This window comes from Poecilia reticulata, chromosome 5 (genome assembly GCF_904066995.2).
Source record: "Poecilia reticulata chromosome 5, P_reticulata-male-v2, whole genome shotgun sequence".
Taxonomy (NCBI): domain Eukaryota; kingdom Metazoa; phylum Chordata; class Actinopteri; order Cyprinodontiformes; family Poeciliidae; genus Poecilia; species Poecilia reticulata.
This window is the reverse complement of record NC_088834.1, coordinates 11,956,115-11,972,673: the sequence shown is the minus strand read 5'-3', so window position 1 is coordinate 11,972,673 and position 16,559 is coordinate 11,956,115. Positions and strand designations below refer to the sequence as shown.

Below are 16,559 nucleotides of genomic sequence, written 5' to 3'. Positions count from 1 at the left end.
AAAAAGGGAGAGTCGAACAAATATTTACATGAGTCTGTACCACAGGAAGTGGTCATAAAATGAACCTTGCTCCGCTTTAGTTGTAACCTTGATATAGCCAGGTGGTAAAATCTCACACGGAATAGTTTGCGTTTTGTACCGACTAAGTAACTTTAAGACGCTCCCTTTTTATCCAACCTTTGCCCTTAGTCACACGCTAGCTGCTGTACTGTAGCATGGTGTGGGTGATAAGAGGCGGACTCTGCACAGCCAGACACACCAACAACATAAAAACCGTCCTCGTACACTTGCCTCGGCTTGCATCCTGCAGAAACATGTCTTCGTCCCCAGTTAAACGGCCAGTTACTTTACTGGGAACCATGGCGTTCGGGGGACGAGCGGACGCCGAGCAGAGCCGGGAGATGGTGAAGGCTTTTCTGGACAGGGGGCACAAGCAGGTGGACACAGCCTCCATGTACGTGGATGGGAAGTCGGAGGCCATCATAGGAGGCATGGACCTTCCCAAAACAGGTAGATTGAACGCATCCATAGCTTTTAAAAACTGAGCTTTTAACTAATGAAACTACAGAGTTCCTCCTGGAGTGAGAAAATAAGTTGTTGGTTCGTAAGTTTTCCCAGCACTGTTCGACGAATACAGCATGCTAGATTTTGTTAAGTACTCATTCAGAGGTAAAAGGTATAATGGTGTAAAAGTCTTGAAACACTTAATTGTTGTTTTTTTTACGTTTGCAGAAAAAAAATAGCAGTTTTTATTTTTGACCACAAGATGGCAGCAACATATTCTTAGTTGACCTTAAATTCAGAGTTCATTGATTAACCTCTGGCCTTGTTCAGTCTGTGGAGTTTATAGTTTACTTAAGTTCACTAAGTTGACACGGTTTTGTAATTTATTTAGGTTATCCAAACAAGGAGGATAATAAGTACATGGCAGCTGGAGCCTCTCAGTTATTCTGACTGAAATATACATCCATCCATTTTCTTACACCCTTGTCCCTTGACTGAAATAGAATAGCTGAATTTTTGCTTTAAAGGTTAGGATGCTTAAAATTCCTCGTCTTTTGTCACTGATGGTTACTTTTAAAGAAAATGTGACGCCATCATCCCTTTGTATCAAAAGGTGGTTACAGGAATGTTTGTTACTACCAACATTAACCATGCATCGAATCAACACAAACCTCAAAGAGGCACATTCAGTTATCTGCGAAGAGAGACTGTCATGGAGACCTTGACAGTCCAGTAAATCCCATTGTGTCAAAAGGATCAAACCAATGAAGCATGTTGGCACCAATCTTGGTTAATAACTAACATAGCAAGCTAGCTTATGTTGTCTATATCATGATGCGTTGTTGGAAGTGTGTTAAGATAATTAAATAACATAACATTTCATTTCCCCACAGTAAGCATAGCAACCAAGGCAAACCCGTGGGACGGGAAAACCCTGAAGCCGGAGAGCGTCCGCTCACAGCTTGAAACCTCCCTGAAGAGACTGAAGACTGACTGCGTGGACCTCTTTTACCTTCATGCTCCTGATCATCAAAACCCCATCGTGGAAACTCTCAGGGCTTGCAATGAGCTCCACAAAGAGGTGAGCTTACTTGGGAACTTCAGTGTTTAGTTGAAAATTAGCTTGGTGTGCAAATACAGCACTTAGCAAGCTGCTTCTTTAAACTTTAGATGCTGTTTTCTTATATTTTAGAGAACATTAAAGTGTGATTTAATGTATCACCAACAGGGTAAATTCAAAGAGCTTGGACTGTCAAACTACGCGTCTTGGGAAGTTGCTGAAATTGCGTGCATCTGCAAACACAACAGCTGGATTGTTCCCACTGTTTATCAGGTATTTCAGCATTTTTATTCCTAAACAGCCGTAAAACAAAGTAAGTTTTGAGCAAGTAATTAAGGAATCTGCAGGTAAGGAAAGATTTGAATATAGATATTTCACCAAAATTATCCCTAATCACAAATATGTGTTATGTTTCTCAAATTTGCTGAATGTTGGGAACAAAAATCTGAAGATGTGGTCAGTTAAAGGCTGGGAATAAATGAAAAATCAAAAGGAACTTTCATAGTGGTAAGGTAGTTCCTTGAGCTGGATTTTATTTTAAGATTTCATAATAAAGTGAGCTGAACCAAAAGACAAGCTAAGTTCTTAGGATTTTTGTCCAAAAAAAATGTGTCCTTCTATTTAACAACTCTGTGCTACTTTCTATCACATGAAAACCCAATAAAACATAGTGTGTAGTCATTCAATATTCTTGTCTAAATCTAGAAGAAGCAGTGAAGCCTTTTCTAGTTTAGTATTTCACCTGCTTGTTGCTTGTTTGGTTATTGAAACTCACAACTTCTCAGGGAATGTACAACGCTACAACAAGACAGGTGGAGACAGAACTGCTGCCATGCCTGAGATACTATGGAATGAAGTTTTATGCATACAATCCTCTCGCAGGTACTTTCTTTTGTGATTAATCTTATTAATAGTTGAAGAATGTAAAAAGTAAAAATTTTCCCTCTTATTCAAAGAATTCCTGCAAGTTTAATGTTTAAAAACTACTTTTCCAGACACCAATTTCTAGATTTAAAAAAAAAATAAGTTATTGCACTCTTACCATTTGAACATTAAACATTTATATTCCACTGAAATTTCACAAATTATGAAACTGAAACATTTTGGGGTTCTGGACCAACTTTGAGCTATATTAAAAATCATGAACATTTAAGCATGTCAACTCTAGATTGAGTAACCTTATTTAAAGCACAATTCCTGATCTTTGAAACCTTATTTTGTTTGCAAAAGAAAAAAGGGGTTTCAAAGTTTATCCAACTTTTGAATCACCTAATAATTTTATGTATACATTTTCTGCATTAAAAACATTGTGACATTTCATTTTGGCATATTTATAGATTTACTGAAGTTCTGAACAGAAGTAAATTGTAAGCATCTAGGAATTTACTTATATAGGACATTTTCTGTATTTCTGTTGTCACCTGGACATGTCTGAGTGCTGATGTGGCTCCTCGTCTTCAGGCGGTCTCCTGACAGGGAAGTACCACTATCAGGACAAAGACGGCTCTCAGCCTGCTGGCCGATTCTTTGGTAACAACTGGGCTGCAGCATACAGAGACAGGTGAAAGACCAGCAACTAATGTCCTGCTATTGCATGTTAATGGTAACCGTGGTAATCTGCATCCATGACAGTTGCCGTTCTCCGTTTAAGATACTGGAAGCTGAGCCATTTCCAGGCCATCGAGTTGGTTCTGAAGGCATTAGAGAGCGCGTACGGCTCTGAGAAACCCACCATGACTTCTGCTGCTATGCGCTGGATGTACCACCACTCCCAACTCAAGGTACATATCAAGTTTGGATACCAACTGCAACATCAGTTTCTAAATTATGGTTTTTGTGTTATCATACAAGATTGGTAAACACAGTGGTATATACATTTTGTATTCTATAAGCTCCAGTTTTTAAAACTTGACAGCTATAAGTATATAATTATGGTTTAAAAATTATTTCAATCATCAGTCGGCTGAGATACTCCAGCGATCATGTCTTTACAGTAAGAAAAACCAGGAGAAAAGGAAACCTAAGCTCCAGATCTGATTTGTTGCAACAGACCACTGTACTATGCCGTCTTCACTGCTACAAGATTTTGAGGCAAACATTTTCAGGTTGTTTGAAATCTACCACTAGATGTCACTGTTGCACATCTGCCCCTTAAACCAGAGTCCTATGCTGCCTGTATGAAGTAATTTTTAGATAACAATGGAAAGATTTGTACTTTCAGATGTTATTCTCTATAGCACTCTAAAAATAGTGTCCATTTATCCATCCATTGTTTTATTAATCATTTCACCTCCCAAGACTGTCCATCTTTCAGTCCACCTGTTTTTTGCAGGTTCTGTAGAAATTCTTGGCAAGATTTAAAGTGAACTGGTGTTCATACTTACAAAGTTGTCTAAAATATATCTGCCAATTCTCTAAGTTACAACTCTTGTCATGACTGTACACAGCCTTGTTTTGCAAACTACGCTGACTGCTCTCTCTGAACACTGTATCCAGGGTGATCTTGGAGACGGAGTCATCATTGGAATGTCAAACATGGAGCAACTTCAGCAGAACCTGGCTGCAGCTGAGGAAGGTCCTCTGGACCAGACAGTGGTCCAAGCCTTCAAGGAGGCCTGGGACCTTGTAGCCCATGAGTGTCCCAACTATTTCAGATGAAGAGACTTGCACCAAATAGTTTGCCTATACCAATAAAATATGATTTTTTTTTAAAATTAATAATCTACAGATCAGTTTAAGTTCATGTGTTTTAAACTAATCAGCTACAAATCTGTTGGTGTAAAAACACTGCTGTATAAATGTAAAAAGCATTTTCACAAAATGGCAAGATTTGATACCAGTCCAGTGTTTACTGAGCAACTCTGTACAAACATTAAATTCAGCAAACCACAAGTTCCGGTTTTGAAGTAATTTTATAATAAAAAAGTGTGATAAGTTTCCAAATAAGTCCATCTGATTTTAAATGTTAGCCATCTTTGCAGAAGTTTTATTCTGCATCATCATCATCCTCATCCTCCTTTTCTTCCACAGGCTCTTCCTCACCAGCCAAACTGTCAAACTCGCCTGTCTCCGAGTTCCACATACACTTGATCTGCACTTTAAAATCTGCCATCTCAATGGCAAACAGTTTCTGTGAACACAAGAGGAAGATAAAATTGTTTTAGCTTATGAAAAAAAAAGGTTTCAGACGCACCTGAAGTCAAAAACCTCACCAGAAGCCGAGCTTGTTCAGGAGTCAGAACGTCCCCTTCTTTACAGACATCGTAGGCTTTGAGCAGCGTTACCACTCCTGTGAAAAAGATTAAATGTGTCCATAAAAGTACTGTTTTCAGACAAACTCTTTGAATGAATGTGCCGAGTTCATTGGCCTACCCACCTACCAACAACACAAATGTACTATTAAAACTAAATTAGCCAACCTATAAGGACTTCCACTGTTATTGACACATCTAGTGACAAGTGAAGAATTTTTTATTGCAACTTGCCCTGCCTTTTGCCCCAAGTTTACCCCGCTGTTCATGTTCTCACCTTTCTTTAAAGCAGTGGGAAGTCCCAGCTGCCTCAGTTGAGGCTCCATTGAGTGAGGAAACTGTTCAAGAGGACCTTCTTCCAGCGTTACGTCCATCTGTGCCTGGTTGCCTGCGCGAGCGTAGTCCGTCTCTTTGAAATGGTTAAAATATCTGCAAAGCAAAGCCCAGCGTGCAGCCATCCTATGAGCAGATTGTAGAGAAGAACTGGAACAATGCAGACTTCAGGAGACTCGTACTTACTCTTGTACTTCATCCTTTGTTTTGTTAGTGAAAAGTACTCCCACCTCTCCACGCAAATACTTGCTGACCTAAGCATGGGAATCATAATAGGTTAAATTCTCTGCAGGAGTCAAAATAATATTGCATTAATAGTTGTAAAGCCATTTATTCTTACCTTGTGCAAATTATCTTTGTATTCATCTGTTTGTCCTTTTCCCAAAGCAACAATCATCACTTTATTTTTGCCAAAGAAGAATCTGTGGCACACAAACCAAGAAAAAACATATTTTACAAGAAACTACATTGTTAGCTGTCGGGTTAAATTTTAAGAAATAAAAAAAAAGTCTGGCAGTAGCAACAATTATTACCAATCACATGTTTGTTATATGCCAAGTCTTGCAATATAGATGCAATCAATACACTTCAGCTAATTAACTGCATGTTCTGATTTCAGCTAAAAGTTCTTTGTTAATCATCTTGTTTTATGTCAGACTGCTATTTCTGATATTTTTTCATTGTTTCAACGAGTAAGCAGATTAACATAGTACTAAACAAAACCAATTTAAAGTAAATTCTTAAGTGAATTTTTATGTACAATAGTTCCAAACACTTTATTCAAATTTCAAGCACCTTTAAAACTGAAAAACATGCAAAATTTGGGCATTTCTAAGAATCTCAAGCGCATGTTAAAGGTTTGAATTAACTGGCTTGAATAAGAAAATATTACTGTGAACTTTGGAGCAAAAATAAACAATGGATGAAAAGCTGCTTAATTTTATGAAATAAAATGTAAAATCTGAGGAAATGTTAATAAAGAGATCTTTAAAATGTCAGACTAAAGTCATGAATGCTGCTAAGAGTGAGAATTTTTACACAGCATACTAAACTTTTGTTGCGTTAATTTGTAAAGTCCGTCAAAAACCGATTATATATGTGTCATTATTACCTGCTATGTTTCCATGCTGTCCTGATGTCTTTCAACTTGTTATTCCTCATATTTTCCACAGAGAATATGAACAGGTTTCTATAGGTGTCCACACATTTCCGTAGCTAAAGAAAAAGGACCGAGAGACGATTTATTTAACATAGAGGAGAAGCTAATACCTGAGAATAACATTTGTGGTTTTGAAAAATACCCACCTCCTCGATTAACTTCTGTTTGGATTCCAGTCCCTTCTTGGCAGTTTTTGTTAATGAGACTGTTGGAGGAAAATACGAGAAATAGATCAGTTTTTAAACCGATTTTACATCTGTATCAGCTGCAGTACCGCCATGCTGCGTGAAGATGTTAAGAAGCTAGGTTATCCTGCTTCTGGGCGCATAATCTCAGCGGTAATTAATCTTACATATCAGTAATATGTTTAAAAAACAAACCGACTACAGCTATTTAAATAATATCTTCATGTAAAATGTATTTTCCTTACTTTTCTTGTCCCTCTTTGACTTCGGCATGGTGGCAGAACAGCAGAACACGTGAAGCAAATGGACCCCAAATGTTTCTGTTTGGAAAGGCTGGCCATGTGGCGCCTGACTAAAAATACCACAGCTTCACTTCGTAAAACGCATTTTTAGGGTATTTAAACGAGTAAATTTATATTCTAATTTTACAAACTTAAAATAAAAATGTATTCTAGAATATTTATGCTATATATGTTATTTTCCCTTATTGTTCTTTAAAGAGTTTTACCTAGTCCATGTGATACAAGAGAGGCACAATCATCAGGGTGCAAGTGTAAGATATTACATTCATTATCAAATAACTTAGTTCGACATTGTGTACTTTGAGACTTTAACTTTTTATTTGTGGGTGTCCTTTGATGTGTACAACGTAATTATTCAAATCCATTGCTCGGAGATGGCTATGTGGGAAAAAAATCTGTATCGATGTAATTTTCATATTAAAATAACACTTGTGTAGATTTATGCTTTTTCTCAGTTTTGTAATTATCCACACTCAAAAAGTATAAAAATCAGTACCAGTAAAAATCACTGTACAAATTAGCGTTTAAAAGAAAGATAAATGAAACTGTTGGTAATTATCAAAAAATGCATAACAATTAAACAACTGGAAAATGACACTCCATATGTTTTGAATTCTATTAATGGGCTTTTGTGTATGTGTGTGTTTACATATATATTAAGTGAAATAAATAAATGTTTCTTACTCTCTCAATTAGACCAATAAATCTTGGGACATAATTGGGATATTATATCATAGATCAACAAATGTCATGTATAGTTACCAAAATTAGGAGACAATAAAAAAAAACTTAATAAATGTACAAGTGTTAGTTAAGCACAGTTACAGCTTTGGCTATGTTTTGGTCTACATGCAAAGAGCTACATGTGGGACATAATGGTGGTGGTGTTATATTGTGGGGACAACACACAAATGGAAGTTGGATGAATCTACGTCTAAGATACTATATTTTAAAAAGTGAAGTATGAGTCAGAAATAGTTGTGAAGTAGCACTACACAGCAAAAATGGAAGGATTCTACTTTTGCAAATGTCAATTATTCAAAAATAATATACATTTAAAAATGAGACATTCCCTATCGCACCTTGCTGGAGTGTGTGAAGAGGTGAATAAGAACTTCCCTGTGTCGAAGCTTCCCTGTTCCTGTTGAAGAAGAGCTTCCTGTTTGGAAACTCTTCCTCAACAGGAACAGGGAAGCTGCTCACAAATATCGGGACGATAGGGAAGTCCATTTTGAGACGATAGGGAAAGTCTCATTTGTGAATGTATATTATTTTGAATTTAAATATTGACGCCATCACCTTGAAAACTAATAAAATTTCCATTATTTCGTCAAAGTTGCATGCTTTTATTGTATTTTCCACAGGATATTTAATAATGCAACCAAAGAGAGTTGCAAAGTGAGATCAGTAGAGTTTATTCTCAAAAGAAAACCATAGAGATACAAAGCACTTAATAGTCTAAATAAACTGATTTAATTCATATTCTAATACAATATTGAGTTCTGCGCATTGCATGTAAATTCAGTGCAATCCCGTTGAATCCTATTATTGTGATCAGATTAAATGCCAAATCCAGCTCAGTCCAGTTCAAAACAGTCAGTTTTATGGGAACCACGGGATTGAAAGATATTCTGGATCCTACTATTAATAAAACTGTGTTTAATGCAACTGACATGGCAAATATTACTATTTGTTCATATGGTGACTTTTGATGGATAAAAATGATCTTCTCCATCCCAGATTTGGCTTTGAATGCAATTATGGGACACAATATTGGAATATATATATATATATATATATATATATAAAATCTTTGTGGGTTATTGCTTTCTTTGGATGTAGAAAAGTATGTATTACATTTATTATAACCATACAGCACATTTTAGAATGAAGATATGATTTAAAATGATTTTTTTTTAAGTTTTACTTTTCTGTAATGAGAAGCAACCAGACTTGTAATTACTTCTAAAATGCATGTTCTGAACATAAAATGTGTAAAAAATCTAAATGAAACGGCATCATTGACGTCCAGCTATAAGCCTTGGCTGAGTCTCGTCATGGAGACAGAGTGAGCGGCTCGGGGAGGGACGTGGGAGGGGCTGATAAGGTGATAGTGCCGAGTTTAGCACTTTGCAACATGATCCACGGAGAGGCCGGGCTCTGCGGCGCTGCATCCTGCCCCTCCGCGCCGCATGGAGACTGGATAGAGCCGCGGTGAACCGGGGGATGATAAGGACAGAAGGCTCCTCCTCAGTCGGCCGGCAGCATCAGCAGATCTGGACAAAGACGGAGGCAAGAAACATGAGGGTGACGAGGAGTGCGGCTGGGGCTTATTATTTCGGTCTGCGTCAAACCTTCGGTCCCGTCAGGAGATGAAGCCCTCTGTGGCTCCTAAAGGACTTTTTGGGCTTGGTGTTTTCTGCAGGAGCCCATGTTAGAGTCTTCCAGCAGTGACAGTGATGGTCCCCCCCATCTTCCGTGCTCTCAGCATCTGCATTGTGAGGAGAAAACGTCCAGTGGGAGTGGGGATTAGAAGGAAAATGCAGACATAACCAACAACAGGTTATTTTGTTGCAGTCAAACCGTAGAAAGCCATTGCTAGGTTACTACTTTTTAGTTATCGTTCATCATGAGTTCCCTGTTTTTTTGCGAACCTCCGGCCGGTCCGGTCTGCAGCGGCTCCGGCGCGGTGACCAGCGCCCTGCGGAACGACCTGGGCTCCAACATCCATGTGCTGAAAACCCTCAACCTGCGCTTCCGGTGCTTCCTCGCCAAAGTCCACGAGTTGGAGCGGAGGAACAAGCTGCTGGAGAGCCAGCTGCAGCAAGCTCTGCAGCGGCCGCAGTGCCGACACCTGTTCGGCCGGGAGGTCGCCGTGCAGACGGACGGTCCCGAGTCCAGGCTGCCGGGTACCATTTGGAGTTTCACCCACATCCGGAGGCAAGGAGAGCGCTTCGAGACCCTGCACGGCCCCGGGGTGACGTGGACGCACCCGGACGGAGTCGGGGTGCAGATCGACACCATCACCCCAGAAGTGAGGGCTCTGTACAACGTGCTGGCTAAAGTGAAGCGAGAGAGAGACGAGTACAAGAGAAAGTGAGTAGTCATCTTTATTTTTCTTTATTTGGTCTTTGCTTTATGTTATTTATGTGGTTGTCAGAGTCAGACTTATAGCTTCTTCAGTTTGCCCCAGATTTGTTCTTAGATTAAAACCTGTTAAAACATTTGAATGGACTTCAGAGCGACACACTGGCCCAAATCTGGCTCACAATTGCACTCTCCTGCACTTTTCTCATGGTCCTCATTTGTCCCTGAATGACTGCTCTGACTCAGGGTGACTCTGGCTTTCTCAACTCAGCCAAACACCAACCAGCAGCAGCAGCAGTAGCAGCAGCAGCAGCCTCAATCTACTCTAGGTCAGACTAGGCTGCTTTGTGGCCTCTTGGCCCCGTCTGGATCCCACAACACCTGGCTGTGTTGCTAAGCCGTGCAGGAAAGGTTTGGCTCAAAGTTGCTTTAAGACATTGCCTGTGAGTCTGTTCATCTGAATAAGTCAATCACTTACCTTAAGCTTAAAGTTTGAATCATTCAATTCAAGGATGTTTATTATCTCACATATTTGTTTTGGGTTTTTTTCTTCAAAGATTATTAGGTTCTGGATACGTTTATTGAACAGTAAATGAACAGAAACTAAGTAGAGAGAAGGGGAAGACGTGCAGCTTAGACGCTCCACTAACTGAGCCACACAGTGCTCCACATATTTTTGTTTCTTTTTTTTACAGTGCTGCATTATATTAAAGAACATAATAGTACTTAGAAAAATGCTTAAAAAGGCTGGTTTCTGTAGTCAGGTGATACCAAATGCTACAAATATAAAGAAATATTTTTAAATTCATAATTAGAGATTTTCCTATGAAGTATTGTGTTCTGTTTATCTCCTAGTTTGTTTGTACACAAACGTCTAGAGCAATATTACATTAGGCTTTCTGCATAAGAGAAGGCTTTCAGTGTTTTTCTTCAGACAATCCAGGTTTTTCATTCATAACTTATTTCATTCTAATGCTTGAGCATTTTCAAGGGGATGTTTTGCTGTTTGCTAAGCCGTTTGGCTTTAAGCTATTAATCATTCAGAAACAAATTGGTCCTAAAAGCACAATGCATGAACCAGAGTTGTGTTTACACATAAAGGAGGACTTAGAACATTTTCCAATTTAAATAGCTTCCTGAAAAATATAATAGCCTTTCACAATGACACCATTTGTTCTTGTTTCTTTAGTTGAATCTGTGAAAAGAAGCAGTGTTAAGAGAGCATGAACGACAGAGTATTGTAGCTCCAGCAAGGTGATTCCCAGAGATTTATTTGCAGCATATGGTTGTCAGCTTGTCCTAAAGAGGATGAGGAGTATAACTAAAGTATTTTTAACATTTAAAAATTTTAAATGTGCTTTATTCAAAACAGAATATTTATTTTGGCTGCTTCTCAAATAATGTGTTAATTGATTAATAATAATGTCATCTATAAAGGTACATAGACAGAATAGATAAATGCTAAAGGTAAGAGTTGAAGCATTTGTTGTGTGAAACGTTGTACCTTTTGTTGTTCTGCTCACTGTAGCGTAACACTGGGAGTATTATAGGCTGATACTGGCAGGTTAATTAATCTGCTTGAGCCAGCCTGCAGTCTTCTTCTTAACACGCATGTTGCTTGTAGCTTGCCAACTGAAGTTTTAAAACATTACATTCAAAAGAATGATGGGTGGCAGTCCTTTATTTTCTACCCAATGTTTTTCCTGACCAAAATTGTTTCCAAATGGCTGAATTTATTTTTCTTGTAGGTGAGGGAAAAGTGTATGGGCCTTGATTCTGTCTTCTGACCGATAAAGAGTTGCGACTGCATAGGTGGGCACAACACTGTGCTGCTCTTTGGTCCATACACACAGAGAAAACAAACTACTCCAGCACTTTTTTGCTTCCAAGGTAGAAGTAGGAATGACACAATGGACAATTTTAGCTATTTAAGAGCCTTGGTGAGCTTTGACACAGTTACTGGTCCATAACAATCCAGCTTGACTATCAGGAGCTGCTCATCTGCTGCAGGTTATATGGTTTGACATGATTTGTAGAGATCGTCCTATGGTCTGGAGATGAAGACATTCAGAGATTCCTCTGTGAACTTGGTGATCTCAGAAGTTATTACTCATTAAGCTAGGTTATGTTGCTAATTGATCAAAAATATTGCTTATTGTACTTTGTGGCCTGTTATGACTTCCACTAATGTTTTATGGCTTAGTTGGGCCTGATGTAGCATTTGTCTCCATGAGCCTCATTCTTTTATCTTCCCACTCTTTTTCATGTGAGTCCAGGTCAGATACAAGAACTGGCTGAAAAAAAAAACATGTTTTTAAAAATACATTACATGAAAGATTTCTACTAGTCTGAAAACTACTAACTAGAATCCAGCTTCTTGAAAGCATACAAATAAAAACAAGCAATAAAAAGGAAAAGAAAAGGACACTAGATGACAGAAGTGTTTTCTGAGTTGACGTCTGGTTGGATGTACTTGGACATAGCTCCTCTGTAATTGCAGTGAAGAGATGGCAGACATAATTACGTTTGAGCTGCTCCATATAAAGGATGTGAAAGCCGGAGGAAATTCCTTTGCATGGCTCAGTTGGGGAGTCATATGAACTGTTGTTTCCTTGAAGACTCACCACAGCCTCCCCGTTCTGGCCGACGTCACCGCCGGCAGGGAGACTGCTGGAGGAAGTCGTTGGCAAGAAGCTCCGGCTTCTGTTTAGCATCGTGACTCAAGCAGAGAGGCATTTTTACAAGCCCCTGTCTGCTTGGTGAGGTCGACTCTGACGACCACTGACTTCCCTGTGAGCCACTGACTCAGTTGCCCTGAGTATGTGTGCTCTCCTACTCTGCTGGGAAACCAAATATCCTCCCCACTCCTCCCCTGTAACACTAGCATATCCTTTTTTGTGCATTTCGGCTTGAGGAGATGACCCACAGTAGCTGGGAAAGCAGCCAAATAGAAAACATCCTGCCTGAAATCCTAAATCTGCCTCCCGTCAGTCAGAAATGGAAGCTTTTGACTTGACAGATTATTAAAGCTTTCTAATGGAACTAATCAGGGTTTTATTTATCAGATATGATTTTGGTCAAAGGCTAGAAATAATATTAAAGGCAGCGATGGTGAAGACTCAGCACAGTTGCTACTTTACATTTAAGCATCTAAATTTAAATTTCCTCAACGTTATGAGCTAAAATATCTTTTCCAGAGGTTTTGTTTTATTTGAATCAATTTTTATTACAAAGTATTCTTGAATTCTTTTTCATGTGGAAAAGTGAGAAACAACACACATTCTTTGGTTCTTTTTATGGAGTGATAATCATTGTAATCAATCCCCTCCCGGCGCTAAGCTCAGTAATTGCATCACTGTGCTCACTGCCCGGTCATTTTGTTTCTCTCTCCCAGACTAAATCCTCTTTACTACAGTCATGTTTCAGGATTCAGTCCCTCAGCTTCGTCTTGCTGTGCTCTCTCTGTTCTGCGCTCTTTGTGTTCAGTCATTCCTTCACTCCACCCTCCATCAGCCCACCTAGCCCTCTGATTCTCCCCGTGCCACATACAGACTGCTTTGTAAGGCATCCTCGCTCCCAAAGGGTCTCCAACCCATCCAACTCTGTGCTCCGGTGCAGCTCTGTTGATTTATGAAAGTATTACAAGTTCGGACACACACAAAAGGGTCGATGGCCAGCTGCAGTCATGCCTTAATTCATAACTCGGTTATGTAACCCAAGGAGAGAATTAAGAAGTTTAAAAGGCTTTTTTTTTAAATTGAAAAATAGTTGCCTGGATTATACTGACCATGGATATATATACAGTATATAAAAAAATAAAACAGAAAACTGCTAGATCTGCAAATGTTATGGGGACAAAGACAAGCTTTTACTTCACGTGTTAAATTGCAAGTTAGGCTGTTCTTTGAGTGACATTACAGTGAATGAAACAGTTTAATGTGAACAACCACAAAGCTGCTTATGGGCACTTTCATTCTGATAAGTGGCGTGTATTATCTGCCAGTTTATTTGCATCTAATTTTAAAGTCTGTCAACTGTGCTAAGTCTTCACCATGGCTGCCTTTAATATTATTTCTGGCCTACAATACAGCTTGGACAGACTAGAGAACCCTTGGAGAATTTCACTTCAGTCTTTTTGTAGAATGCATTTAACACAACCGAAAGGATTTTATTACTTGCAGTTTTGAGGCTGGGCATATAATATGTAGAAGAAATATGTGTTACTGCATAGTGTTTGCTTTTTTGTTTCTTAAAATTAGCTGCCACTAATATGAGTAAATAGGCCAAATCTGTTTTCAGCTACGAGGGATTATTGTTGCTCCAGGTGTACAGGATGTATTTCTGGATAAAAGAAAGCTCTTTAATCTTTTGTTAAGAGGTTTGCCCACATCCTTAACTAATCCATCTACTTTTTAACCTCAGAACAGTGTTTCTTTTATTCCCTGCTCTCCACAAAGAGGAGAGTTGAGGCGGAAGTATTTTACTGGAAGATTTTATCTTGCTTTTGGGCTATTTATTTAGCTATGCAAACTACCTTTCCAAACTCTTTGAAGGTTAGTTAGCATTTAGATGATGAGCAAGACAAGGCTGCATACTTTTACAGCAGCTTGTATGTGCAGTAATGTTTTGCTTATATGAGATGTAACATCAGGTAAGCTACTTTGCATGCCTCCTTAGTGCCACAGTGTCTGGACACTTGGTTTACCGACTTTGTCATTGATGAACGACTGCGAAAAGGAGGATAAATAAGGTCACTTTTCTGGGACTTTTCATCTTCATCTATTGCCTTATTCTACGGTCTGGAATTGACATGAACTTGGGTCGATGAGGCTCGGAAGTAATTGCCTGCATTGTGTTTAAAAGGCTTTCAAAACATCGGCTGGCACTGATGAACATGTCTGACAGCTGATAGCACCCTGGGACGGGGAACAGATAAAAGCTCTTGCGGACAGTTGTCTTCATTCGCAGATTTGTTTAGAGTTTGCATGTATTATTTTTTGCACAGAGGAGTTTCGGACCGTTTTATGTAGATCACTGAAATGGAAGACAGATACGGAGAAAAAGAGGGCAAGTTTGCATGTAATAAAGGCCCGAATGGATGTAGATAGTGGTAGCATAGGTCAATTCTAAGAATACACCCTGCATGGTGAACAGTTTGTGGTACATTTTTGCATGAATTTCTGATGAACAGAGGCGTGGGATGCACCTATCAGGTTTACTGAAAGACACACAGATAAAGTGGCTCTCAAAGTCTGCACACCCCTGTTAGATTTTCATAATGGTATGAAAATGAGACCATGATAAATCCTTTCAACAGTGTACACATAAGTGTGCAAATCCTTAAACTAACTCTGTCTGCCAGTTAAATTCAATATAAATAACTGTAAGTAAAGTTCAGCTGCATCCTTTAGCTAACTCAATCGAGACGGTACCAGGAAGTGTCAGTCAGGAGAGCAATACAGACAAGTTCATATGAGGATTTATATTCTTTTGCACAGTGGAGATGTGGGACAACATGGACGTTACAAAAACTGGAAATGTTTGTACAGTTTTTGAAAAGACAAGATAGAAACTGTTCAGGGAGGCTGCAAAGAAACCAACAGGAAAACTGAAGAAGCTGCCGTACTTTATAACAGAGGCTGGGTGTGTTCTGCATGTGACAACCTGTGTTCGCCATAAGTCCGGGATAAGAAGTAAGGTTTTAAAGCAGAAGGCTTTTCTTCTGAAGAAAAAATCCGGTCCTGAATAAAATCTCCTGAGTGACCCCCTCCCTGCGCTAGAACCTAGTGGGAGAGTGTGTTATGGTCAGATGAAACCAAACTCATATCTTGGGGCGATACATTCAGTTAAAACTCTGAGATCACCCAAAGAGAGCAGACATTAGCAAATCATAATGTGATAGACTCCTACCAAAATAATAATGAATGCTCAAATAGAATGAAAAGCTTCTTAAACAAAGCTGAAGGGTGTGAAAACCTATGCAACCAGGTTTTTGCGCTTTTTTTCCTTTGCAAACAGATCTTTTTCAGTTATATTGCATGTGACATTTGTCACGTTGCAATGTAGAAAAAGATTAAATTTAATAATATTACCATGGTCATATTTTATACATCACAGAAACCTGTGAGGGTTTCGACTTCTGCTGCTTTTAGATTTGTAAAATCTGTTGTGCTGCTGGATCACCGCCTGCAGCTTACAGGACACAAAGCAAACCAGAACTGTCTGCAGGCCTTTGCTTCCGACATGAATAATTCACATACAGCTGAATGTGGTGTGTGTGTGTGTGTGTACACATGTGTGTGTTCTGGATCAATGCAATAAGATTTCAGCGAAGCCAATTTTTAGGCGCTTTGATCTTGGTTCACGTCTTTATCAGCAGAGTTTCTTCTTTCACAACAACATTAAGGTTTCTCTAAATAGAAGGTCAGAAGTATACATGCATTTAGGTGATCAGTTCTCAAGATTTTTGGACAAGAAATATTATGTCCCCTGATGAAGAGAAACGTGCAGTTCAGCCTTTCTTTTTCCTTGCTGCCCTTCTTACAAGCCAGGCCGTCTATTCAGGACAGGGATTTTCTCTAAGCCGTCACCTAGCACCGAGGCACCGACATCCATCCAGGCCTGCATGGCGCCCTGGCATGCAGCCGCAGCGTTCAACATGGGGCCTCTTGAAGCGTA

At 39.2% G+C, this 16,559-nt stretch overlaps 3 protein-coding genes across 5 annotated transcripts in view; 2 read left to right on the top strand and 1 right to left on the bottom strand.

The window, feature by feature from the left end:
- The first annotated feature begins 5 nt into the window (after window positions 1–5).
- On the top strand, window positions 6–4,456 carry akr7a3 (aldo-keto reductase family 7, member A3 (aflatoxin aldehyde reductase)). Of its 2 annotated transcripts, none has more exons than XR_014087556.1 (7): window positions 6–510; window positions 1,398–1,585; window positions 1,733–1,837; window positions 2,350–2,446; window positions 3,026–3,125; window positions 3,197–3,345; window positions 4,061–4,199. XR_014087556.1 is itself a non-coding variant. In XM_008408562.3 (7 exons), the coding sequence occupies exons 1-7, from the start codon at window positions 216–218 to the stop codon at window positions 4,220–4,222; spliced, it is 1,077 nt and encodes a 358-aa protein (XP_008406784.1). In that variant the 5' UTR covers window positions 10–215; the 3' UTR covers window positions 4,223–4,456. The 2 variants fall into 2 exon arrangements, 1 of the variants encoding a protein (XP_008406784.1); XM_008408562.3 differs by having other exon boundaries at window positions 10–510; window positions 3,216–3,345; window positions 4,061–4,456.
- On the bottom strand, window positions 4,390–6,848 carry mrto4 (MRT4 homolog, ribosome maturation factor). The gene is made up of 8 exons (XM_008408563.2): window positions 6,738–6,848; window positions 6,454–6,512; window positions 6,260–6,363; window positions 5,489–5,570; window positions 5,335–5,402; window positions 5,093–5,244; window positions 4,777–4,853; window positions 4,390–4,694 (listed from the first exon to the last, which is right to left on the bottom strand). The coding sequence occupies exons 1-8, from the start codon at window positions 6,763–6,765 to the stop codon at window positions 4,551–4,553; spliced, it is 714 nt and encodes a 237-aa protein (XP_008406785.2). The 5' UTR covers window positions 6,766–6,848; the 3' UTR covers window positions 4,390–4,550.
- Window positions 6,849–8,875: 2,027 nt separating this feature from the next.
- iffo2b (intermediate filament family orphan 2b) overlaps window positions 8,876–16,559 on the top strand; it is a 28,261-nt gene continuing 20,577 nt past the window's right edge. The window contains exon 1 of one of the 2 annotated variants that reach the window (XM_008408557.3): window positions 8,876–9,890. In XM_008408557.3, the coding sequence (XP_008406779.1) occupies window positions 9,424–9,890 (467 nt within the window). In that variant the 5' untranslated portion in view covers window positions 8,876–9,423. The remainder of the gene's footprint in view (window positions 9,891–16,559) is intronic. The other variant, XM_008408559.3, reaches the window with a different exon arrangement.